Raw genomic sequence first — 27,751 nt, forward strand, 5'->3', positions numbered from 1 at the left:
TATAAGTTATCACTCTTAATTTCTTTTCATGATATAGGAACTCGATATTGTGTGTTTCAAAGGAATGGGGGACTCATGTTTTATAAGTCATTTGAATCTTGTTATAGAGACCAAGAAATCAAGAATAACCTATGTTACAATAAAAATAACGACCAAGAAATCAAGAATAATCTATGATACAATAAAAATAACTTGCATATACTGATTGATATACATGATGTAGGGATATACACCAGATATATTACAGAATTCTTATGAAAACAAAACAAAACTGTTCCATTTTGGGCAATTACACAAAATTTGCCCTCAAAACTAACTGCTTTTTCCATATTCTAAACCAGTTTTAGACAAATATCAAAAGATAAGAGTTGAGTAAAACATCACCTGAATAAACAGTGAATGGCCACATCTTCCAAACCCAGCAGTCTTCGGTTGAAGCATTAAATGATTGAACTCACAACTCAACAGAGCATTATAGGTACTGCCGAAGGCTTTCACCACTCATAGACTCCATTTCCTTGAGAATATCTTGTGCAAGAGATTTAACAGACGGCTCCACATCTTCAAGCAACTCGCCTAGGAAGGGGATGGTCTCAGCTAGAAGTACTAAATATTCCTCCTCCAAATTATCCACTAGGTACTTCACGATTCTTAGACCCAAAATTCGACTACGAACCTTGTCGCTCCTGGTTTTCATCAATACCTGCAATAAGAGTTCAAAAGAGATTATCCAAACAGCCAAGAAGTCGTGATTCCACTCGTGGTCAATTGAATCCAAGAAGACAAAAATCTATTCATATCCAATAAAGGCGAATTTGAATGGACTAAAACGGTTAAGCTTGTATCATGTTTTATGAAGTTCTCAGCAACAATTTGGTTGAAAAGTTATTCCAAACTTACTGTATGACACAAGTAAAAAAAAAAATTACCTCATGATTTAAGGGTTTCCATAACAGGTCACTCCCGGCAGCCACGGCCATTTGACCAATGCAGACCACCAGAACATCATCAACCTCCTTTACAGACGGAGCATTCGTGTTCTCGTCAAGCATTTCTGGTGGCTCAGATGCCAACTGTGCGACTATGGGTTTGAGCAGAACCTGTAAAGAACACATCCTAAGATCATTAGGGAGGTAAATAAACTAATAACAACCAGAGACCAAGGATACAAGCTAGAGACAGCAACATAAGAAAGGTCAACAGTCGGATAATGAAGATCACATATGTCCGTCAAAAGTGAAAGGGACAAAATCTATTAACCTGGAAATTTGAGTCATCAAGGAATTTCAAGCTCCCAGTATCATAGAGAAAGCACTTATGCAATGACGATAAGACCAATGCTCTTAGATGCCAGATTTTAAGTGATACCACTCCATTTTCCTCTTTATTATCGCCACTCTTGTGCACCTTAGCCTTCTTCCTTTTTTGTACTGGACCGGTATGTTTTGCATTTTCAGCATTTGTAAGGTGACGGACGCATCCATCTAGCAAGTACTTGAAATATGGAACAAAAAGTGACCTAAATTGATCGAAACCGCCCCAGCATTAGTATCAATTACCAAGATATTTTGCATATAACATGAAGTCCTCCTCAGAACCAAAACCATAAAACAACATAAAATTTAAAGTTTCGTAAGGAGTAAGCACATACCGATGTTTCTCAGCAAGCTTATTTACTAGGCCATAGAAAGATATGGCCCTGTCAACACTTGTGCGCGCAGCACCTGCACCATCTTCAAAATCTGAATCTGCCCACTCAACGCTTCTAATGAATAATGGTTTAAACATGCTTTCAGTAAGTTTAAGTGTCAGCAAACTCAATGCACTGATAACACTGTCTTCTGCAGCATCCATGTTTGTGATAGAAACAGGGTGCTGGTGGCGTAAATCAAGTGCAAGTAAGCATAGGTCAAATATCTGTGTGTGGTAAGCAGCAACAGATGACCTATCCATCTTTCCAACAATGTTTGCCAGCAAGTCGAAGGTGATTATAAGGCATGAATCTCCAGATTCAACAGCACGAGAGAAAAATTTCAACAAAGGTGGCAAGACAAGACGAACCTAGAAACAAACTCGGTTATTTTCTGATAAAGGAAACAAAAACAATCATTTAAGGAATACCCATTAACCTGACAAGCTACAATGCTTACAGGAATTTTATCTGTCAGAAGTTTCCGTATAAAGTCTGCTTTCAACTTCAGCTTTGAATCTGATCCCCGTACTAAGGTAGGATGAAGCACCACAAGTTCTAAAATATCTCCAAGATAAGGATTAAGAAATCCACCAAGGTTCTCTACAACGGCCTCCAAAGCGACAGCAACAGAAAGCATAACAGATTCCCTTAAATCTAATGATTGAATTGATATTTCAGAACTGCATCTTCTATTCTCAACCACACAACTACGAGACACATTTATCACCTTTCCCATTATACTGGGCAGCTCACTCAATGACCTTGGCCCCAGTACATTGATCAGTGTGCCGCATGTTCGAAGGCAGCTAGAAGAGAGAGCTAAGTTGCTCGAAGTAACATATTTTGCAATTGACGCTAGCCAAACACTTGTAACTGAATGGTAAGAAGGAAATGCAGTGGCTAGAATTTCCATAGCTGAAACTGCGGCTACTTTAAGAGAACTATCAGAATCATCAGTAGAATCATCAATTAAGTGAACAATTCTCAAAGATATACTGTCGAATAATTTGAGAAAATTCTCGTCCATGTTGAGCCAGGGACTTCCAGAAGTCCTCTCTTTCCTTGCCTTTTTCTTTGACTTCATCGTGCTTTGTTCTTTGACTGTTTCGCATAGAAGCTTGAGAGCCTGCATGAGGTTATGAGATAATATGTAAATTTTTCTTATAGATATTGTTGATATGAAATTATACAAAACGATCCGACCCTATCAAATGAAGTTGCAAAAAACTTCTCCAGTCAGATGTAAGAAAATTCAAGCTATTAGTTATTAAAATGAGATAAATACATAAAATGCAAATTATGAGCAACGTTGTAAAGAAATGTTAAAAGGCAAGCAAATAAACTTGAATACCAGATCAAACAAAAGCTTAAGTCATGAAATGCACTTGATACAAATATACTTATAACCCGATATTGTTACTATTATTTTTTTTTTATAAAAGATATTATTCTTCTTAATATTAATATTATTATTATATTGCATTGTACACCCTTCTACTGGAGTACACCCTCAATGGCCATTCTTTTACAAAAGAAAAGGAAATTCTATGGAAGCATTTTATTACAGCCTTCTTTTGGATAACTCGGAGAGAAAGAAACAATCGAACTTTCAACGACAAAGACCTCCCCTTCGAAAGGGTTTTTGATTCATTAGTCTTCACAGTTATTACTTGGAGTAAAAATCTCCTCTTTTTCGTCATTATTCCTACACTTCCCTTTTTTACAATTGGAAATGCTTTATGTAACCCTCTTTGAGTCTTTGTTATCTCTTTTGTAATTTCATATTATCAATGAAATTGTTTCTTTCACAAAAAAAAATTATTATATTGGATTGTGTTCCATTTCCGGTATTATTTGTGTCATATAAAACGCTCCAATGTAATTGACACAAATAACATACTGGATTATCAACAATGCCTACCAAGTTTAAAATAAATGAACGAATTATTTATAAAAATATTTTTACTAAAAATAAAAGGGAACAATAAATTGGACATGTACCTTTTTCCCAACACTTCTATTATTATGGCCAAGCAAATTCATGATGCTTCTTAAGAAAGCTGAAGGACTCATAACCCTAGTGATACTTCTCAAAATAGCATGCATATACTCCTTTATTTCCTTCCTGATAGCCACAGGTATACCAATTTCCTGGCTCCTTGTATCAACAAGCTGGGCTAGATAAACAACCTGCTCCAGTAGATCTCCAAGAATACTCTGCAAAAGAAAATTTACACGTGTCTTAGAAACACAGACAAATCATGCCTTCTAAAAAGTGAATATTCGAACCCCATAAAGTAGCCTTCAAAACTAAAACTTCAAAAAAACATAAACTAACTTCATGATGTTTTTCCCCCAAAGACGTTCTTCACATTAATTCCTTGAACTAATAACTTGATTTGATTCTAGTTCTGTCTGTAAATTTTGATGGAAGGTTAATGTGGAATGTGCGGAATAATTCACTGAAAGTAAAGAACATCAGTTTACATCCATGCTTTACAGAACATTAGTCAACGTTAGTCTGTGGATGAAAATGGTTAACTTGAAATGGGCTACTAGTTTGGACCGATTAGATTCATAAAGGCAGGAGACAATGCAAAATTGAAGACTTACAATTCAGCCTAAACTTTTCTTTTTTAGAGTACAATAACATGTGGAGTGGAGATCAAACAAACGACCTTTTGGTCGGAGATTTATGTCTTAACTAGTTGAGTTGTCCTCAGATTGGCAAATCAACCTAAAATTTATACAATGCCGAATTGGAAAAATTGCCACTTTCCTTCAAATAAAGAGAGAGCAACTTTCACAAAGGAAAGTTTTTACAGCAATTGGTCAACCACAATCTTCTTTCCGTTCTCACATTAGAAGGAGATTTAAAAACAACTCTATCATACCTCCAATACAATATAAAATTATATCAAAACCAAGTATTACGGGGTTAAAAGGAATTACCATCTGGCCTACTACGTAACCTGACAGCTTCATATTGTAATATACCATGACAGGATATTAGTCCCACAATTTTAACGAGTCTTAATTAATGGAGCCCGAGGATAAAAAACCAAAGTTTGGTGTAATCTTTGTTTGGATTAAACAATAAAATGGGTTGTAGAAATCAAGATTCCCGTATCCTATATTTGGTTTAGAAGTTTATGATTTATGGGTTTATGTAACATAAAATGGTGGGTTCCACAAGTTCAGGTTTACACTGCCCATGGGATTAAGAACCTTGTAGCCAAGGTTAAACTCGCTTACTCAAAACTGCCAACTAATCTTGCCTAAGTCAAATACCCCCTATATACACTTCGTACTGTTATAAGTTAGTTGGATTGTGAGTTAAAAGAGTTGTAACTGCCAACTAACAGTCGTGGCTATATACACTTTGTATAAGTTTGAATTCAGTAAAGGAGAGATCAAAACTGGAGAGAAGATAGAATTAAGTAAAGGATAAATTTTCTTGTGAATTGCATCATTGAGATGGCAGAGAAAAGTAAAGCCGAAATGCATGTTGAAAGTTTTTTCAGCATCCATTCGTTTAGCTGTTTGATATTTCTTGATTTCAGTTCTCATCTATTTCCTTGTATTTTGGTTCTCTATGTTTTGTTACTTTTCTTCATTTTTTTCGTTTCCTTTTCTTTGGAAACCTTTTTCTTCCTTTTTGTAAAAAAAAAAGAGAAGCTAAATGAATCTAATGTTATATGCAGAAGCCACGGCTGCTACAGGAGTACTAGTAGGCGTGAGAGTATGAGGAGAAAGACTGCTAACTCAAAGATTGTTTACCTGTATGTCATCCAAGCTTTCTTGTGATGCTAATCTGAAAGCAAATTCTGGGCCTTGCAATTTGTCTACAGAAAATTTTGAGGCCAGAAGCAATTTCTTTAGTGATTCCACACAAAAGTTATCCAGACCCACGTCCTTAAACATTGCAGCAAGAGCACGAAGCCAAGTCGTGCATGAATACTGCTCACAAATATGCAATGCAAACCCATACTCCCTTTCTCTATGTACAAAAGACAAAAAACCATCTGGACCATGAAAATCCTCCAAGGAAGGTAATTTCGTAACCAGTGACTGAAAAAGAAGCAAAAGCAACGAAGCCAAGCCATTCCATTCCCCCACGGTCCTGCAAATAGGCTGGTCAGATAGAGGAGTGTAAAATTGAAGAGCAAATTAATGAAAAAAGTTGATGATACAAGAGTACCTTAATAAGTATTGGAATATTTTTAACATTCTATCTTCAGCAATCTCAGGCAATATGCTGATAAAAGTCTGGAATTCAAATGGCCATCAGCACGCAGATAAAAGAAGCATTCCTCCAGAAGATACACATTCATCACAAAAATCAAGAATTACCTCAAGCAATTTATCCATGTTCTCAGCTTTTGACAGCCAACATGGAACAGCAGCAGCAATAAGATCCTCAAGTACACGTTCTGAATGGCTATCAACCTACAGATAGATAAGAAAATCTATAACACCTGACTAGGAGAGTTTACCTAGAAAGCTAATTTTTAGGTTCTTCTCTTCTATTATTGTTTCAATGTCTTAGACAGTTAGACCTTAACTTTTTTTCAAAAAAAAAAAAAAAAAAAGAATAGTATTTTAAAAAGAGAAAAACTTTCTCCTCCTGGAACTTTTGGAAAGAAAAAAAAAAGAGTAATTACGTGTTTTCTTTAGAAGTAGATTAAGTGCTATAAGTACTTCTGAAATTCTTCATACCATTTTCTATGTCATCTAATAATATAAAAAATTAAGAAGAGTTTTAATTTGTCACAATCACTTTTAAGATATTGAAAAAAAAATCCTAAAAAGCATTATAAATTATCTGGAGACAAAATTCAAAACTCAAAGTATTTTTTTTATAGCAAGGATGCTTGCATGAGATACTCGTAGTTCACCCCACCAATCTCCAAAGGCCAACTCCTAGAGACAAGTTTTAAATTATGTTTCCAATAAAGCCTTCATTTCGTATTGAGAGAAATCACAAAATATTTAAAGACACAGAGGATTAATGAGACCTTTTATGAATCTATATCATTTTTGGCTATAACTTGGTGTAAGAATGCCTCCCTTCAAAAAAGCTCTCTTTTATTCAATTGGAGGAGTTTGTTTTAAACTTCCTTTGGATGGACATGGGGATTTCATTCTTTTTCTTTACTTTTCTTTTCTTTTTTCTTTTTTTTTTGTAATTTCATACTATCAATAATATTGTTTCTTATCCCCCAAAAAATAAAGGTGATTTTGAACCTGGAGACTTGAACCAAGACCTTCAAGAATATCTTCAACCATCCCATACCGTCAAACCAAAGGCTTACTCATTAATACACAACTGACCATGAAAGTAGCATTCAGCTACTTTCAGATTATAGAGTAAAAGCATAATTGTTTTGGACAACAATTAAAGTTCTGCATATGACTCCCCCCCCAAACACACACCAAAATATCCATCAAGCATTACCACAATAGAACCCAACCACTGACCATAATGGCACTAGATGGTTACCTTAAAAATAATAAGTAAATATAACATAGTTTCAGGAACATGGGTTTAATCACCTGTCTGACAGCAGATTCACCAATGAGGGTAAGAATATCAAGCATATGATCCACAAGTTTTTCAGGGATAAATTTTGCCACACAAGAAATTAATGAATACACATGGTTACGGGTGACTCCATCCTTGGATAAATGAGTACGATCAACCAACAATTTGATATCAATATCATTTCTCCACTGAACCTGCAAAAAACCAAACATTAACACTTGGAAAGACACACAAAGTGAGTCAACGGAATTGCGGGTACGACAACTACTGACTGCCAATATTTAAATGCACCTCTTGCGGGGTAGTAGTCACGACCGATGAACAGATATCTTGAAGAATTATTAAGATTGTCTGCCTTATGTAGCCAATTGCATCAGACGTGCCCTGAGAAACACCAGATACTGCATGGTTCGACTGCTCATGAAGTGCGAGAGCAGCATTTACCCAATCCTCTGAAAATACTTTCCCAAGAAGCATAAATAATTGTCCTATAAGGGATTCCCTACAACACAATCATGAGTGTTAATATTATGAGGGGAAATTATTGCAATAAGCAGAGGTAGCCAATCCTTTTTACTTCAAGATGGCAGTAAGCAGAGGTACTTTCAGTTCAATAAAGCAAATATATGATCTTAAACAAAAAAATTAAAGCACCTGTTAGCCATGTCTTTCTTCAGTAGTAAAATATCAAGAACAGAACTTAACAAAGAGAATGAATTCTCCTTTTTAGATATCATATCATAGGGCGAGCTGGATATATGATACTCGATGGATTTCTTTTTCTTCTTCCTATCCACCGAATTGCCAACAAAACTTTCACATTTCATCATGTAACCAAGCATCCGCCCAACGGTGGAGGAAGTAATCTACAATATTGAAATTGATACACTATAAGATTTCCTACATTGTAGTACCAAGAAGTTGCATTTATACTATATTTTAAAAAATACTGTAAGTGAGATAAAAGGATAAACAAATGTATAAGCTCCTCATGCTGTTTGCATAGATGCACAGCTTGTAGAATGCGAATGTGTGAAGTATATGTTTCTAAATATGTCTGTTCTTACCTTGACTCCTTAACAGTACAAGGGAAACAACAAAAAGAGAACCAGTACCACAGACGAAAAGGGAGTAAGGAATAAGAATGATGTCAAATCCAGGAAGAATCAACACTATACCCATACAAAACTTATTAAAACAAATTGCAAAATAAAGGGAAATCTTTGAACTCTTACGATGAAAAATTAGTTCTTCCCCCTTTTTTGTTATGTGTGAAGAGACTAGAGAGTAAGCAATGAGAATGATACTAAAATGCAGGAAGAAACAGATAACTGTAAACACTAATTAACACAAATTTTTTATTCAAACAAATAATAAAATAGAAGGTATATTACTTTTAAAAATTAGATTTTTTTCTCTGTACATATTGAAGTCTTAAAATCTAAACATGAACCCTTTACATGAACGTTACAGTCTCAACCCTCAAGTAGTAGAAAGCAATGAGAATATCATATGATATGCATGTATACGAACGAGCTGACAGTCTAGGAGGGAAATGAAAATTTAAGGTAAGCACAACGATAAATTTCAGGATAGGTTAATGTCATCACCAAAAGACTGAACAAATTAAAAGATACAGTAACTAACATGTATGCGCATCAGGGCTTCTCGAGTGGCACTTTGTACATTATTGTCAGCGTCCCGAAATAACAAAACTAGTTTTGAAAACAGAAATTCCTGCATTGAAAAGAAAATAAAGAAAATTTTAGTTAGCAGCTGAAGAAGATTAGATTTATTGCTGCAACCAAATAAGTGAAAATTTCTTCCACAGACATTAACAAGCCAAAAAAGCAACTATAATCACAAATCTGCAATAGTAATACACAAATACTACAGTTTCAATCGGCTGAATCCTGCATTACTTTCATCAGTTGTGACTCTTTTAGTCCTTAATTACTTTGTTCCACAAATGCACCTAAATGCTACAAATATAAAAAAAAAATTTGATGCTCCTGTTGCCCATAAATAATAATGTAAAACGGAAGGGATCTTGACATATCATGATTATACAAACAAACAGTAGTAAGCTTTTTTTTTTAATATATAAAGTAAACATTAGGCTTCCAACTCATCAAACCACCAAACAAAAAACAAATGCAGGCATGCAAACACGTTCTCTTGCAACAAACAAAAACTTCCCTTATAAATGATAAAATCATTCAGGAGGCTGGGACAATACCCCAGGCAATAATCAAGATTCAAGACCAACTATGTACAAAAGCTATAAGAAGGCTAAAACAATATTTTTCTATTCCAAAGTATTCACAAGGCCGTACTCTAAGAGGCTATTAATTTAATGAGGTAAAATGTTTTGTATTAAAACCATAAGCATTCCATGTTATAACAATTGCTCATACCTTGGTTTAAAAATAGAGTATGCGTCTGATGATCGTACCATCTAGGCATCTACCATGAAATGATATTTTTATTCTAATCATAAGATGTCTTCAGATGAAATGTTCAGTTCCTAAAATTTGTGTCCATTATTTTCACCAAAGGTACATGTTCGGTGCTACCTGTAGCCTTACCATACGTAAAAAATAATATAACCTCCAATCGTTCCAAAAAAACTGGCAAGCTTTCTATTTAAAGGATAGATTCTCATATGCAAATCATTTGTGAATATAAAATAGATCCATAACATATAAAAACATGTCAATTGGGGAACTACCAAGATACTCACTAAAAAAATTTTAAAACAATTAAATATCAACTCAAGTTGCAAGATGAAGATAACCTGAATTTCATTCCTCATCATGCCATATATTTGATCATTCAGCTTTTGCAAGATAGATAAAGAAGGACGTACAACTGCATCTGCACTAGGAGTGCTACCATTTAACTGGGAAGTAATACAATCAACCAAAAATTTTAATATTTGAATCTTGAACCCCAGGAAAAAGAAGAAGAAGAATAACAAAGATAAAGAACTCAAACTCAAGTTGTAAAATGTTTCTTACTTGCAATGCCTTCAACAAATAATCTTCAGAAACTTGCCAATTGAAAGAAGATGGTGTAGCACAACACTAAAATGGCCATGGAATTTCTCATTAATGTAAGTATAATATGAAAGAAGTAGACATTGCCAAGATAAGAATGTAGAGCATGAATCAACTCACTTCAAGCAGAAGGCATAAGATGGAAACTTCAATTGCCGACAAGTTATGGATGGATCTGTCAAGTGCAAGATGATATCTATTGCGTCTTTCCAAAAGAAGAGTTAATAGAGCCTCGACTTCCTTAACATGCAGAATAGCATTTCCCATCGATTTGAACAGAGAAAGAATCCTCAGCTGAACAATTATGGCCCAGTCAAAAAAGGAAAAAAAAACAAAACAAAAAAGTTGGAAAATAGAGGCATTCAAGTCTTGTTAAACGAATCTTCAGTTAAAATTCAAGACATTAAAATAATTGGAGGAAAACAAAAGGTAGAAAAGCAAACATCCTGTAACATAAGTTATTCTTTTAGCGATCACCCAAAAAAACCTATGAGCCTAAAAAACTGAGGAATGATCAAAAAGATCAAGTAGGCCAAACCTTCCCATAATCAGAAAGCTGTAAAGCATAGCCCAAAATGAAAGCAAGAATCATTTCTTTTGTAGCTTTATCAAACCTGAAAAAGTAATTCAATAAGTTTGCAAGTGATGATCAACAAATACAGATGAGTACAGTTCAAGAATGAAAATGTCACTAAACTTAAAAAGAACAATCAGCCAAAGAATGTGACGTACTCCAAACAAACAGCCAAAGAGCTATGAAAAGGCCCTCTAATGGTCTAGAGTTTTATATGGAAAGAATCACTAGAGAAAAGTTTGGTCATAGATTCTCGTCTAAGAACCAAAATCATTACCATGCCTTAATCCATTTACTATGTTGTTTCCTCTCGGATTGCACTTTCAAAATCCATTTGTAACTATTCTACTTCATCATCTATCTGAACCAACTAGAGCGTTTTGGGGCTTTGATAAGAAATAGAAGCATTTTTTTCACTCCATTGATTAGGGTTTCAAGAGAATGTTTTATCCTTCCCTTTAATATAATTCATTTTTTAACAAGACTTCACCTCTAAGGAAATTATCATCCAGCTGGCAATAATGTAAAACCTTGTCTTTTTTTCAAATAAGAAACCACTTTTCAGTGATATTTGAGAAGTTATGACGAAAGTTATAAAACTCTCTTTAGGAGCATACAAGTAGCTCCGGACTAACAAAACATACTAAAAGACAATTTAAATCAAAACCCTCCCGATATAATTTTAAAAAAGAAAACAATCTTGTCCTGTGCCATGATCCTCTTGGAGATGTGTGGAAACACCTTGAAAACCAGCAAAAGCTCCCCTCACTTGTGCAACCTAGATAACCTTGACACGTAACAAGCCTTTTGCATCCCAAATCAAGCCTATGGCCAAGATGGAATTGCACCAAACTATCCCCTTTCCAAAGAGGCTCCAATCAACCACTACAGAGAAGAAAGGGAAAGGAAGATTTCTACTCACCAATACAATGCAAATTGAAGGAAACCCTTCTCCAAACCTTTATTAATAAACATAGGAAATCTTTGTGTCTAGTACAAATATCCACTCTAAAATCCCCACCTCGAGTCTCTCTCCTAAAAATGAGTGTTGATCCCCACAAATCTCTCTTTAAAATGAGTGACGATCCCCAGAAGTCTCTCATTAAAATTAAGCATAAGTGTGTTCTGTTGACAATATGTTACCATTTTCCATATATTAAACAAATGAACTATCATGGGTGGCTCATTGGTCCAAAAGGGCTAGGGTAATTAAGAGGGAATGGGTTCCAATCCCATGATGACCACCTACCTTAGGAATTAATAATTCATATGTGTTTCCCGGCACCAAATGTGGTAGGTATATATATATATTAAACAAATGTCACTACAAAATAAAGAGACACACAATGATCACGCATTGTGTTGCTCAAAAAATCCCAAGCTCAAAAGAATAAAAACTTTATAATGGGAAAGTTTAAACAGACAATGCTGCTACAGCTGATGGCAAACTAGCTTCGGGGGAAAATGCATAAGCACCTCAATATCCCATGGGACAGAGAATTCAAATAGTTAATTGTACATCACTTATATCACAAGTATAGTTATGTCACTGGAAAAAAGTTAATATTATTGAAAGAAAAAGCTTGAGTTCAACTGAAACTAAGTAAAGGTGAGGTATTAGATTCACACCTCTGTTCAATGCTCTGAGGAACCAAAAGGCTGTTGGAGGATGAACCAAGCAAAGATGCTAGAAGGGACGGGAGAAAATTTATGTCAGATAATATGAGTCTTTTTTGCTCAACCATCAGACCCAAAAGTTTATCTAGAAAGTGATTCCATACAGCGTTGTTTCCTGCCATTCAATTAACCAAATTAAGTAAATTAAAGATAAAATTCAAATACAAGCTTGTAAATTAATCTAATATAAAAAATAACCATTTTTCTTGCAAGAAAAGTTGCCATGACCCAGTAATGAAAATAACCCTTGAATGCAGGTCATGGCCACAATCCTGGTATCCTGGAAAAGAAGATCACAGATGGCATCAATGAAACCAAAACATGTAAGGAATATGACACAACAGTCATTAAGAACTATACTACAACAGATAGTTATCAAAATTTTGAAGTGAGATGAGAAAATGAGAATAAATTGCAATATATGAAATGCTAATAGCATCTAAGATTTCATAGAGCATTGACGCTAATATGGCTGCTAGGATGGCCAAAAAAAATATATTATTATTGTATCTCTATGCCCAACTTCATTGGCGCATGAAATCTTTACAGGATCGAAGCCATATTTTCATTCATCTCTCTTTCACTCGTTCTATCAGGTCTAAACGCATGGAAGTTATCAAAATATCCCAATGTGCAGAATAAAGTAGTCTTATATTGTAATTTATTGACTGGGAGGGAACTATTTGTTTAATGTATAATTTGAAAGAAGTTTACTAGTTTAACCGTGGATCATGTTGTGGGGGCAGTAGCCTATAAGTACCAATGTTCTTCATTTAAAAAGCAATTAATAAACCAAATCAGATTTATTGTAGAGAAATACAAAAAATATGACAGAAGTCCTTGTAGGCCAAGCGTTATTTGAAAATTTTCATTTGAATGAAACCAAAGATGCATCTTTGACGGGAAAGGCTATAGAGGTGGAGGAAATGAAGGATATGCTATATTTCTATTCAAAATGGCCATACATTTTTTTGTAAGTTGAGATGATTCCAATTAATGCTGATAGAAGCCTTTTCTGTGACGTTTCCTTGGCTCAGACGTGCATACTTTGTTTGCTTTTAATATTGCCTCAGTTTTTTTTTTTTGGATAAGAAACGTAACTAAAATATTGATCAAAAGAAAATGAAAACTTTGCTTGCCTTTAATACTGCCACCTTGTTAATAAAAACTTTTGTTTTTTGTTAAAAACAAAAACATAGGACTAACAGAAAACAATGAATTAGTTACCTTGTCATCACTGGCCAGTGGGATGAGTAGTGAAGGGAATTCCGCAAAGAGTTGAACATGCAAATCTTCTTCTGAATGAGAACAAAGATAAGAAAAACAGTGGAGACTCTCAACTTGCACTGAAGCAGGAACACCTGGAAGTTTAAGCAATCAGATCACCATTAAATGCAGTAAGAAATGTGTAAAGATCAAACAAATTCAAGTAATGCGATCATCAAAACTCTTTGAAGCCAAAAGAAAACAGTAATATATCAACATGCGGAGATATAGAAATTCCAATTTATTCGGTGAAGCATATGGGATGTAAATTTCAAAGACAATCATCAAATAAAGCCATAAAAGTTTAAATAAAATAAATAAGAGCACCTTCGTTAGTGATAAACCTAGAAAGTAAATGAACAGGAGATATCTTGAAGTTTTTGACAAGGTAATGGAGATGTTCCTTGAAGACATGCTTAAATCGAGAGGTCGCGAAGAACACAAACAAATCGCTGAACATGGAAATCCATTTTTCCTTCTTATCCTGCAGCAAGAAATTTAGTCTTGATATCAGCTCTAATGCTCATCTAAATCAAATTGATGTAAGCTACCAAACCACTACTGATCACACTAACCAGCATCATATCTGGATTCACTGAAGATAAATATGCATCTAACAATCTCCAAAATATACAAATTAGAGCAACTGCGTTCAAATCATTGTGATCCTCTTTAACTAACTGATCCAGGAATCTTTTGCAGTCCCAATCCAACATTTCAGTTTTAAACTGCGAACAACATAGCAGAACATAAAATAAACAAATCGAGCAACTTTTTGCATTCCAAAGTGGAAACGTCAGTTCTACATCAATTCATTGGAAAACTACAGTACCTTGTCAATAGAAACACCATAAGTAGACTCATATACATCCCATTCGATCTTCAAAACAGGGAAAATAACTTCAAAGAATCCCAAAAAGTGGGTGCTATCTACAATGGAAAAAAATTCAATCAAAATCAAAATAAACAAACATCATATTCATCCAAAATTATAAACAATATGAACTGAAAAAATGAAAACAGAAACACTAGAAAGGCACACATCAGTAAACCTGCAGCTGCGCTTAAAGAAAAGGAATGGAAATTTAGTACTTAAAGAAATAAATCTTACTGTCTTTTTGCATGACTGATGACTGCAGCACAACAAGGAGGAACAGTACTCTGGAAGAATCGTAAGCTTTGCAACACTCAATCAGCCAAGGTGCATACTCCCCCGGATGTAACAAGAACGACTTTGCCAAACTATTAACAACCTCCATATTTACTGAGTTCATGTTACCACGTTGCAACTCCTATGATTAAAAAAAGTTTAAACAAATTTATATAAGTAAACCAAAAATGTGATTTACTTAATTTTGGTACAACAAACTGATGATAAGGGCAAGGATGGAAAATGTTGGTATCAACAAAATAATGGAAAAATGATTAAAAGAGAAAAATCATTGAACCTAAAAATACAAAAATATAAGTTAAACTATCACAACAGTAACTCTCTATGCAAATATTTTTCAGGAAAAATTAAGGAAATTAATCTCTATTTTTTTAATTATTTTCTTTGGATAGGAAAAAAATTTAATTGATAACATGAAATATAAGAAATTGAGTTTTCAATAAGACAAATGAAAGAGTGTAGGCATCCACAAAAAAACCAGCTAAACAAAACAATGTCAACCCTACACAAAGGGACTTCAATTCACAAGAAAACCAATAATTATTTAATAATTACAAAACTCTTTTGTAACCAAGGCCCATAGAGAAGTGTGTATAAGCTCACATACAAAAGAAAATTGATCTCTTATTTTATTTAAGCCCAAAAATCTCATGAATCATTGTTTATTATCAAAAAAAAATTCAGGAAACCTAAACTAAATATATGCAACACCAAGTTACATCTGGAACACAAGAAGTCCCCAAAATGTGGTTCCTAGCACGCAGGAAAAAGATTTCAGCATCTAACTCAGAATTACGGGCCAGAATATTCTTGGCCGAATCTGTAAATAAAAACTAACTGCACTACTAACCATCTCTGTGTTGACAACAGCAAGATTCTGGAAAAAAGGCCATTTTATTTCCTTAGCCAATTCCAGAGCTTTTAAATTCAACCTCCGAGTCTGTGGTTAACACAATAGACACAAAAAGAGCATAAGACATCAAGTAGTTTATTTGACCAGTCACCTAAACTAGCCCGTCATATGCAGAAGTTCAAGGAAGCAAGTTCATGGCAGAAACAACTACAAACCTTGGGTAAAATTAAAAGTAAGGGAAATGTAAGTATCTGCAGATCACCAGCATGACCGTAGAAATATTCTTTCAAGCTCTTTAAGCATTCAAAAGCTATATCAGCAGCAAGATCGCCATTACCTGAAGAACCTGCAAGGCCAAAAAGCTTCTTCAACAGCTATGTCTTTAAAATAACGAGATAAGATTTATGAAAGAATATTATGATTACTATAACTTATTCATGCATCCATCAATTAGATTGCATTGAGATGTAAACATTTCTATTTTAAAAATCATAAAAAAGACTTCTAAGTATCTGATTTGAAAATTTTACAACTTCCTAAAACCTTCGTAATTTCATTTCAAGTTAATTACGTGTTTATTAAGAAATATAGCTTCATCTTCCCATTTAAAAAGTTTAGTATTGCTTTAATGCAAAAAATGTACACGGATTTTTAATTGAATTTTTAAAAAAGGGCAGATGGCTCTTCAGTTCTATTCCCTTCTATGCTATTACTACTTATGTTAACTAAGGAAAATAAATTTCCCATGCAAATGCATTATCAGCTTATCAAGGCGTGCATAACTAGGGGAGTACAAGAAATGACACTTTTTTCAGGGTACAAACAGCGTGCATAGAGAAGTCACAAATAGAAACCCATACAGAACTGATAAGCTAGAGCTTAAAGTCAAAAGTTGTCTGTAGTTATGCATCATCAGAACCAAGAGAAACATTGCATAGAATCTAAAAGGCTGTAATACCAGAGCACTTTGTTTTTTTATTTTTCTATTTTATTTCTCGGGAGCTTAGTCACTGTTGCCTTAGCACTTATGACAAGCTTCAGAGAAGATGCCCAAGATGGTTCCTTTCCCCAAATTGGTGATGTCAATGCAAATCAGCCTCGGAATCAAGTAGACATATCTTTATAAATTGCTCTCTATCAACGTCTATTTGGAATCACTTCCTCTTGGCGTTTGGATGGAATCTTTGCCTACCGAACGAAATTATAGAGTGACTTGGTACAAATTTTTGACACATCCTTTGATTCCTTTCAAGTTTCAAGAAAGAGAAGGCTATCCTTTGGATGAACTTTCAATAAGGCTTTCATTTGGATGGTCTGAAAAGGAATGGACTCCATAATTTTTTAAGAAATCAATCATTTGCCACAACAATTGATCGACTCCATTACCTTTTTGGCTTTATCTTGGTCTAAATGTGTAAATCCTTTTAATTGTTACAGTTTAAATTCCTTTATTTCCAACTGGAGAAGTTTTTTGTAACTTCATTTGGATAGGCTTTTTGTATATTTCATGCTATCAATGAAATTTGTTTCCTATCAAAAAAAATAATAAAAAAAATAAAAAATAATCTCCCTTAATTATCCTTGTAGAAGATGCAAAAGAAAATCTAAGATCAAAATAAATAATAGACGGAAGAAAATAAAAATGTGAAATCTTCAGTGTAGCTTGTCATGATTAGAAAGCAGAGAGACAAAGTAGAGTATAACTTTTCTGGCCAAGTAACAATCATACCAGATGTCAAAATGCCAATACATCTAAAAAGCACATCCTTAAAGGCTTTGAGAAGATCAGAAGAACTCAATATGTCAGATAATCCATCAAGAGTGATAGCTTTCTGAACAACAGTGAGGTCATCATCCCGAAGTAGTTTCAATATGGCATCTTGAACAGTCACTAAACTCTGGTCACAAGAAAACAGAAGAAAAAAACAAAAAAATAGAAGATTTTAACACAAGTATAAGGTCGTCAAGGAAAGATATCAAAAGCATTCCCAGATCAGCTACCAGTTACTTTTCAATAGCAGAAACTTTCCACTAATAGCAAACATTCATTTTGAAGTACAAAATGAAAAAAGGTTATAAGCATTAACAGAAAGCATATGGGATAGTTTGGGATTATTCATATCACAGTTCTTTCAAAATTAGTTTGACCTCAGTTAAGTCCTTCAAGCACCCTTTTTTATTTCTTTTTCTTTCCCCTGATGATAAAATAGGCTAAACAACTTTTTATTGTATTTTATTCTAAATTTCTAATAGCTGCTTCTCTATATAAAAATCTCAACAAACTGGGCACTGAAATTGACTTGTGAATATGATAGGCTGAGGCTCCGGCGTACTTTACCTATGCTAGAAAAAAGGGCACAAAATGAAGCAATGATTAGTTAGTTATGTGGGAGTGCATACGTGTGGGAGTGCATACGTGTGTGAGAATTACACCATTTTGTAATTATCAGGCAACATATAGGTCGGTTAGATGGGAGAGTATATTTTGTATGGATGACACCCTTACATGGCCATTGGAAAGAAGAGAACTGGCCCGTCAAGCACTTGGGAGAATATTTCTTGTATTTTCTTGTATCTTTTTTCATTTCTCTCAATGAAAGTGTCGTTTCGTATCAAAAAAAGAAAAAGAAAAAAAAAGGATTATCTAGGATCTATTAGATTATTCCTACTAGTATCCCATTATACTATTTATCTGATATCTCTTCCACCTATCAAACTATTTAGCATAAAGGTTAAATAAAGTTATCCTCATCTCTTCAACCATCTCAACTGAGATTCTCAATCCTATTCTTATGGCTAATGAGATAGTGGAAGAATACAGATTCAAAAGAAGAGTGGGTGGATCCTCAAGCTTGATATAGGAAAACATCTGATGAAGTGGATTGGATTGTTCTCTCGGAGGTACTTCTTCAAAAATGATTTGGTAGTGATTGGATTGCATGGATTCATGATAAGAGACAAAATTTTCAATCTTCGGTAATGGAAAACCAAGAGGTAGAATCAACGAATCATGCGGGTTGCAACAAGGTGATCCCCTTTCTCCCTTTTTTTTCTTACGAATAAGTGATGTCTTTTTTTTACGAAGAGACTTGGTGCATGTATCTCACTTACAGTTTGTGGATGATACTTTGCTATTTTACAAAGATAAAGATGAGATGCTATCTATATATAAAGTTTCTTATCCAAAAAAAAAAAAGATAAAGATGAGATGCTAGAAGTCCTGTTTGAGCCTATTAAGGCTTTTGAGTGACTTTCTAGAATGAAGGTTAACTAGGAGAAGTCTTCTTAGAGTGGTGTCAAGAGAAGATCAAAGAGTTGAGCGCGAAAAGCCTTAATTGCAAAGCTGAAAATTTGATGATTTAATACTTAGGTTTGCCCTTGGTGGGAATCCTAAGAATGCTGATTTTTGGTCCCCAATACAAGAAAACATCTCTAAGAAACTAGATAGGTGGAAGAGATATTAGATTTCAAGGGGCTGGAGACTGACTTTGTGTAACTCAGTTCTTACTAGTATCCCTTTATACTACTTTTCCAATTGCCTATGATGATTAGTAAGCAAATGGAAAAAAGAATGCGGCCTTTCTTATGGGGCGACCCTTCAAATGGCTCTTTGAAACAATTAATCCATTGGGATACTTCTTCTCTTTCTCGTGATGCAAGTGGTTTGGGAGTTGGCAGCCTATTGAAGAAAAACAGAGCACTTTTAGCAAAATGAGGATGGAATTTAGCAATGAGGGCTTAGCCCTGTGGCGTGCTGTAGTGGCAAGTATCTATGGTACTGTTAATTGTGGCTGGCATGTGGCAGTGAAGAAATCTAGTTGTATGTGCAGCCCTTGGTTCAACATCAATAAACAGTGGTTGTTTTAGATTACATTACCACATGAGGATTCGAAACCTGTGCTTGATTTCAAATTAACCCTTTTAGTTTTAAAAGTTTCAACATCAATAAACATTGGTTGTTGGTGGAGAAGTTCGCTGTTCGCTAATTTTAAAGTAGGTATGGCACAAGGGTTCTTTTCTTGCACCACTTGCAGATAGGGTCAACCTCGTTAAAAGTAAGATCCCCTTCTATTTTCAATTTTTCTTCATCTTCTTCAATTACTGTATATGAAGCTTGGGATAGATCTTCGTCTTCTTGGAGGCTGGAAACGAGGAGATCTTAAAAAGATGAAGAAGTTGATGCTTTGGTAGCCCTCCTGAATTGTGTCTCTCCATTTGTTCCTAATGAGGAAGAGGACGTCAGGTGGTGGACCTTGGATTCATCAAGGTTATTTGCAGTAAGTTCGTTGTGCAAAAACGATGATTTTACCTCCAATTTTCCTAAGGATTATAGAGTATTCCTTCGGAATTGAGGAAGTCCAAAAAAGGTTAGTTTTTGGACGTGGACTTTGCTCAATGGGAAGGTTAATATAGTAGAAGTGCTCCAAAGAAAGTTGCCAAACTTGGTCTTGCAGCCCTCTATGTGTGTCATATCACTTATCCACGGCTCATTGTGAAAATCGGAGGCATATTTTTTTCTTTTGCCCTTATGTTGCTGCCAGCTGGAATTATATGTTTAATCTTCTCAACATTTCAAGGTTTCAAATTCAGATGTCTCCAAGAATGTCTATCAGCTGCTGTTCGGTTTAAAGTTGTCTTCCAAATCAAACCTCCTTTGGATTAATGGCCTTATTAAGGCGCTCATTGGAATTATGATTTGAAAGGAACCAAATGGTTTTTGAAGAAAAAAGAAGGTCGGCTATTGAATGCTTCAAAGTGGCTTTTGGTCTCTTTCGTTTTTTCTTTCGCTTTTATTGTTTCTTTTATCACTTCTTTGTAGTTTGTATTTTGAACAATTTTTATTTTTTTTCATGCTTTCAATGAAAAGTCAGTATCTTGTTAAAAAAAATAATAATAACAGAAATCAAACTTTTTAACAATAATAACATAAAACAAACAATTCACTTCAAGTTGCTTTCTTTTTTTTTCAAGAGAGACACTCCCTCCATTGATATATTGAAAAGAATTGCTTTTATTCCCAAGTTATCAAGATTTTTCTAAATGCTCTTAGTTATAACCAAGTCCAAAGCTACTAAATCCCAATTTGTTAGTATCATCATTGCACCCTTTCGAAATCTACACGAAGGACAAATGCAAAAACATGAAAAGAGGACCAGATCTTGAACATGCATCATGCATGAACCATAACTATGACAGCAACAAAAATGTAGACGATTAAAAATATTAAAAATAAATAAAAAGAAAGATCATGCAAACAACAGCAATTGGAAAACAGCTAATGGTAAGCATCACTAAGTATACCAAATTGTCATTCTCAATAGGCAACACATTATTCACTCATGCTAATCAGGATAAATTATAGCTCAAATATTACAAAATATATTACCTCTAAATGATCCGTTTTAGCTTTCAAATTTCCAGCCATGCTCAAATTTGAAAGAGTAGCACAACGAACCTCAGCCTATGACACATTGAATTTGCCAAAACGCTCAAATATGTTACATGTGATACTTTTAAACTGCAAAAGATGATGATGCACATGCACGTAAAGAATAAAGAAAGCAAATTTCAAGACAGGGACAGAGTGTAATATTTTTATACCTTAGGATGATGCAAAGCAAACAAAAGTTTCGAATCTGAAATAGGCAATGACATGTCCAAACTCCCATCTAAAGTATTGCAAACGATCTCATATACGGAGCCCCCTATATTATGTTGCAATTTAGCGTCCTGTTAAACAGATCAATACAATAAGATATCTTAAAGAAGAAAAAAGATATATAAATTTCAATACAAAATGGAAAATAAGTGCTCCTAAAAATACCTCCAAGAACTTCCGAACAGCAGAATGGAGTTCTGAAGGATAAACTTTATTGACAACAACTAAGATCTTCTTGGCCCAAGTACCTAATAGATATCCAAATCTTAGTAGCAGTGCAAGTTGAAGAAATTTAAAAAAAATATATAAGATGAAATATTGCAGCCATGCAGATGGGTTTGCAAAGGGACAAGCAGCAAGATTCTGGTACTGAAACTTAACTAACCACTTCATAATTTTTTCTCTAATAGCTAACAAAAAATTTATACACATTTATTAAGACAACAAACTGGATTGGCCAAAGAAAAATTCCTAACTAGAAAAAGCAGGATACAAGGTGCTTGAAAGCCTGATTGATTATCACCCAAAAAAAAAGGATACAGATGCCTCATACAAATATCTTTATAACAATGATTCAAAGCAATATGTTTCTTTTTTTTTTCTTTTTTTTTCTTTTTTTTCTGATAAACTTCAATTGAATCATAGAAGTATTACAAAAAATGAAAAAAAAAATTAGAGACCAGACACCAATACCAATTGGGTTAATTCTTTCAGTTGGTGTCTTTTAAATGGAAAACCAAATTTCATTATGAAGAATGAAAACACGCACATTAGGGAAACAAACACCCAAACAAAACAACTGGCCTAAGCAAAAAAGAAGCCACCAACAAATTACAAGAGAGAACTCCAACTATTGAGGATTTAAAAAATAGAATAAAAATATAAAATTAAAATGGGAAGAAAGAAAAAATAAGAAGAAAAAGACTCAACAGCAAAGTCAAAGGTATGGACAGAGGACAAAGTCCACCAAGACCCCCCTACACCCCCTCCTCTCTTACTCCATCCTAACCAAAAATGAGGAAGCTCAATAGAACTTCCTCTCTTTCCAAAAAAGGACAGTAGAATAACTTCTTCAAACATGACACGTCATATACCCAAATATTTTTTTGACTATTCCAGCAGGAAACGAGTTGAATGAGCACTGAATAACCAGTTTCTACATGTACCTGGATTAGAAGAGCTTGGATTGTCAGTCTTCTCTGACAATTTAGAGCAGCTCGCTATAACCTTGGTGACCATATTATGCATTAAATGCTTCATCGGAACAGTCTCAATTATTGAGATCAAACCACGTTGGCACAAGTCGTTAGAGAAACTACAGAAGACAAATAATCAGATGTTGAATCATCGATAACAACCAGATTATTACAAATGAAAAATCTCAGTCCCACCTATATTCGACTAAAGAATCCATAAGGATGGAGAGGAATTGATCGATGTTGAACTCTCTGGATAGTTCCAAAAGAATACTAGCTAAATCCCTTCGCATTAAAATACAAGAGAAAGAAGACAATGTAAAATATAAGAAGAAATAGATGAAGACAAGTCACATTCAAATATCAAATACAAACCAAAACTAGAAGAAACAGGAATGGAAATTCAGTAAGCAGTACACATTACCTAATCTCCATCAAAACATCCAATACCTTTCTTGGAAATATGTCAACTGATTGTAACTGAAAATTATATGTAAAGAGTAAATTCAGAACAAACCAAAATCAAACATACACACGCTACAACTTAGACATGATTGGTCAATTTTACTCGATTCAATCAGTTCGGATAGTTTTTTATTGGTTTAGTCGTCTTGCTCAGCCCTGCATCAGTTGTCATTTTTTCTAAAATAATAGGATAGTTTGGCATCAATGCTCCCCGTTGTATTGATTCTACACAAATGGCAATGATCACTAAGAAAAGCAATGGTACTACATGAAACTGCTAAACTGGTCTACACCATAAATGATCAATAGAAAAATTTTTGGACTAATAACAAGAGTTGTCATTAAGATAAAATGAAAAAATTACAACCAAAGTAGGTCACGGGACCTAGCACTAGGGAGGTCACAAAAAAAAGGCTTCAATTGTTGAAAAACTAAAAGTAGTAAAGTCACAAAAAAGATTTAGAGAGAATAACCCAACATTTTTTTATAGGAGACACATAAATTCATTAACCCAACAAATTATTAAAAAATCATTTGAACGTTGAAATTCAATGCACATGACCTTTTCTCTAATGATGATGCATGCATGCTGTTTGATGTGCCGACAATATACAAATGGAAAAAAAAGAAACACTGAGAAGAGAAGTGGTGCTACATATTCTCACATAAATTTAATTTTCCAACTTTAATAGGTGGGCCTTACCCTTTTTGATTAAAAAAATACCTTAGAGTTGTCTCTTCCGTAAAAAATATAGCGTAGAGTTAACAAAGTAAATCACAAAATCATTTCATTTAGCTTTTCACCAAATTATTACCTGAACAAGGGTGATTAAAGCCATAAGTGAGAGTCGAACTGATTGCATATCACTCGACTCCCTCGCACCCTCTTTAGCAATCTCAGAGACTGATCGAATCAAACTCTTAACAAGCTTAGGTATCAATGTGACTTTGTTCGCTAGCAGACCAACAATCATCAAAGCACCAGCCTGCATTTGAAGGAACAGGGGCAAAATATATAGTTATACAAATATAACCAAATTAAAAGATGAAACATGGAAGAACGTGACGGAAGAGCAAACAATCAACCAGGAACGCTGATAAAAATAATACAACATGCCAATAAAAACTTGAAATGATAACTTATGGGTTTTAACGTAATCTGACCAGATTGAAAAACAAATAATTAAGCTTCTGAATGAGTTCGAATTTTAAGGGAAAAAAATATAGTGTCTATGATACAATTATAGATTAAAACATTTAGCAATCTTGCAGGTTAGTCACAAAAATTTATTAAAATAAGAACCAAAAACACCAAAGCAAAAAGCCTGAGATCCGAATCATCATGATGTCTTGTACTCACACTTCAGATTTTACCATGTATAAAACTCTCTGCTCTGCTCTGCTCTCCATTGGTAAGCCTACTTGTGAAACTATTTATGCCATACCAATATTTCTTCAATTGAATAATTGCATGATAAAAATTAGACGTGGGAAATTTTCGGAAACTACATCTAGTTAAAGTAACAAAGCAAACCACAAAGCATGTACTTTGAGAATACTCGAATTTCTTTTTGTGTTCTTCATAACCAAGGCTGATACAATTTGTCGCTCACTCCACCTTCAAATTGCTGAGTACTTTCTGTGAAGATATTTGCAAACCCAGTGACAAGACCAAAATAAGTTCTCCTTGAGAGTAAAGCAAGCATTGGGAGGAGACATAGCTCATAGCAGAACTTTTGGCTTCTACTGTGTTATTCTTACCAAAGAACTTTGTAATTTAAAATCTTTTCTTTTATAACTCAGAGTTGGAGCTTTGCTCTCCTATACAAGGCACTCGCACCTACCTCAAGACCTTGTAATTAAAAATCTTTTGTAATTAATTAGTTGAGGGACAGTTTTTGTGAGCAATCAGAGTTTTGGGGAGTATTTTTCAATACCTTAAGGTGGTTCTTAGAGGCTTGTCCTCCATTTTCTACATTTTACGAGTGAAATAGGAAGGGAAAAGAACTTGGAAAAAAACAGAATGCCTTCCTAATTTACCTTCTGATCGGAGATCCCCTTGGTGCCAGGCTGGAGTCCAGTTTTAACAAACAAAAGAACTATGTTTAATACATTGGGCTCGATGCTTGAAAGAGAGCCCAAAACTTCTATAACAACTGCAGTGCAGAAATTGACAACTGGCCTCGCTGGATGGAAGTTCTTTGATGGAGCAGCCTAGAATAAGAATGGCATGGTCATTTATGACGGACATCGTGACAATAAGCAATTGGAAAAGCTTTCCATTTAAAATAGACTCTTAGAATCACTAGATGGATATGAAGCTAATAACTCACACAATTGCATAAAACTTCCAAAACACCACGATCACGGACACATTGTTCCACTATAACCTTCCTTGGTGGTGGAGCGCCAGACAGCTTCACACCTTCTAGAAATTTCCATTTACTATTCCTAAAACACAAATAGGGAAAAGATAAAAAACTTCATGAAGTCCACAGTAGCTGAGCTGAAACAAGCTAGAAGAGATGTCAAACCCCAAAACAAGCAGCTGCACTATTCGAACAAAAGCATGAGTGTCATGGAATGGTAAGACGCAAAGAACCAAGTCCTCAACATTATGCACGTGAATCCTGAAAATGATTCCCACATAAAGAGTAAGAAGATATCGATTAAGAGGAAAAAGTAAGTGAACAACACCTTCAAAATGGTCTACGCCTGTCACTTGGGAGATTATTTGAAGTACTTACTTGTATCTGCGAATCAAGTACTCTAAAGTCCTAAGAGACGAAGGTTGTTGAAAGTGTCCTGAAATCAGCCTCAGGTACGAACTAATTGTAGCGTTAATACGTTTGTTTTCCTCTTCACCCATCAACTCCCTATCCTGCTCTCTACTTTTGTAGCTAAACAAATTATTCTTATAATTTCTGAAACGCTCATCCAAGCTAATAAGAACCTCCAGACCTGAAGACCAATCAAAAGAACAGTTAAACTAAGAATATTGACATCCAACGCTGCCCAATCAACAAAAAAAAAATGAATCAATGATATTGACACCCTCCACTGCAAAATAAAAACTTAGTAGTCGTGAAAGCAAATCACGCGAGGAGCTCGTCCCCTGGAGACAGGTTAGCTAAATCATAAGAGAATAGTTACAGTCGCCTTTTGCGCAATTCGCATCACAGTTTCAACTAATTTGAGCAGATAAATTGGCATTCTTCCGAGTACAAAATGGGAGAAACTTATTGGGGAAGCCGGTTCAAGACTGACCATGCAAGGCAATGCTGAATATAGTGTCGATACTGATGTCAGCTGCTTCTTTGGGGTCATAAAGAATCGAAGGTCGAGTGAACGGCCTATTGAGCGGCTCCGAGTCCGCCTGTACAAAGGATTTGATAGCTTGCAACTGCGAGTCGAGGAATGAAGCCATTGGAGAATTGAGTATGAGAAATCTCCCGGGATAGCTCCAAACTCTGGGACTGAAGTAAATCGGCGATTGTAGAGAGCGCCTTCTGTGCCGGAGCGCAACCGGTGCAGCGGCGGTGGCGTTTTGGCGGTTTTGAAGCTTAAACCCAGACAAGGCAAGGCAAGGCAAGGCAGGAAACCAGTTGGTGTAATTTGCACTAGGGTTTATGGGAATCACCCGCCAACCAGCAAATTTACATTTGTGACCTAGAAAGTTTGTAATAAATAATCAGAATAAAATTACATCAACAAAAAAAATATATTAACATAAGTTCATACTAAAACAGTAATTGGAATATGGGTTTGATCGGTGATCTAAAGATAGAAATTTAAAAATAAATTATTCGATTAAAACATAATTATTATTATTTTCAATATTTTTCAGACATGTGTTTGATAGCAAATTTATAAATTAAATCTTAGTTTAAAAAATTGTTCGAGAGATTTAGTAGTATATTTGTAAAGTAGTAGTAGTTATTGACTAATTATTTAGTTAAATCTAAAATAATATTCATTTATTTACTAACATTATAAATTTTGTATTATTATTATTTTATAATTATAATATATTGTATTTTAAATTTATTAATTTCAACAATGAAGAAATGAGTTTATAAAATTATATAATATATTTATTAGAGTTTTTATCTTTTTAGTGTAATTATAACATTGAAAATATAAAAATGTAATTTGTAAGATCACGAAATTTGAAAACAACTCCCTGAAATATGTCAAACCTGTATTCATTATTTCAGTGAATTTTTAAACAAAAAACAAAATTTGGATGGCATACAAAATGGCCCTAAAATATTATTAAATTTTATTTTGTAATATTTAATTATATTTAAACAATTTTATTGGTATTCATTAATGTATCAAATTAAAATTAAATAAAAATTTGTAATATTTTATAATAAAATGATACCAACTATAAATTTTTTTTTGGTAAAATATATTTTTGATCCCTGAATTTGAAGATATATTTTTATTTCATCCCTAGATTTCAAAAACTTCAAATTTGGTCCCCAAACTTTATAAAATAATTCTAAAATATCCCTAAAACCAAACTTCCACTCACATAGTGTGACTTGAATATTTATTGATTTTATATTATTTTAAACTTAGATGGTA

At 34.3% G+C, this 27,751-nt stretch overlaps 1 protein-coding gene across 1 annotated transcript; it reads right to left on the bottom strand.

Annotated features, from left to right (window-relative positions):
- Window positions 1–174: 174 nt before the first annotated feature.
- LOC111011660 (ARM repeat superfamily protein) lies at window positions 175–26,811 on the bottom strand. Its single transcript, XM_022285511.2, has 39 exons — window positions 26,426–26,811; window positions 25,906–26,119; window positions 25,693–25,788; window positions 25,492–25,609; window positions 25,199–25,372; window positions 23,974–24,144; window positions 23,118–23,173; window positions 22,889–22,978; window positions 22,664–22,812; window positions 21,663–21,745; window positions 21,440–21,568; window positions 21,225–21,299; window positions 17,568–17,736; window positions 16,054–16,184; window positions 15,836–15,925; window positions 14,926–15,106; window positions 14,647–14,744; window positions 14,390–14,542; window positions 14,142–14,298; window positions 13,776–13,909; window positions 12,747–12,828; window positions 12,501–12,663; window positions 10,836–10,911; window positions 10,418–10,591; window positions 10,259–10,324; window positions 10,036–10,140; window positions 8,886–8,975; window positions 7,893–8,104; window positions 7,530–7,740; window positions 7,250–7,432; window positions 6,047–6,142; window positions 5,895–5,962; window positions 5,474–5,816; window positions 3,695–3,910; window positions 2,151–2,819; window positions 1,652–2,061; window positions 1,261–1,519; window positions 930–1,100; window positions 175–703 (listed from the first exon to the last, which is right to left on the bottom strand). Exons 1-39 carry the CDS (start codon window positions 26,583–26,585, stop codon window positions 473–475), a joined length of 6,453 nt encoding a protein of 2,150 aa, XP_022141203.1. The 5' UTR covers window positions 26,586–26,811; the 3' UTR covers window positions 175–472.
- Window positions 26,812–27,751: the final 940 nt, after the last annotated feature.

The sequence above is a fragment of the Momordica charantia genome (genome assembly GCF_013281855.1).
Source record: "Momordica charantia cultivar OHB3-1 chromosome 10 unlocalized genomic scaffold, Mcharantia_2.0 BLBB01000010.1, whole genome shotgun sequence".
NCBI classification, from domain to species: Eukaryota; Viridiplantae; Streptophyta; class Magnoliopsida; order Cucurbitales; family Cucurbitaceae; genus Momordica; species Momordica charantia.

What these genes read in the sequence shown, in the direction of transcription:
- LOC111011660 (XM_022285511.2), bottom strand. Translation starts at nt 26,585, where the DNA reads ATGGCTTCATTCCTCGACTCGCAGTTGCAAGCTATCAAATCCTTTGTA. An exon ending in CTTTAATCACCCTTGTTCAG is followed by an intron (nt 23,174 to 23,973) that starts GTAATAATTTGG and finishes TATAATTTTCAG; the next exon opens with TTACAATCAGTTGACATATT. An exon ending in ACATGGATAAATTGCTTGAG is followed by an intron (nt 5,963 to 6,046) that starts GTAATTCTTGAT and finishes TTTGAATTCCAG; the next exon opens with ACTTTTATCAGCATATTGCC.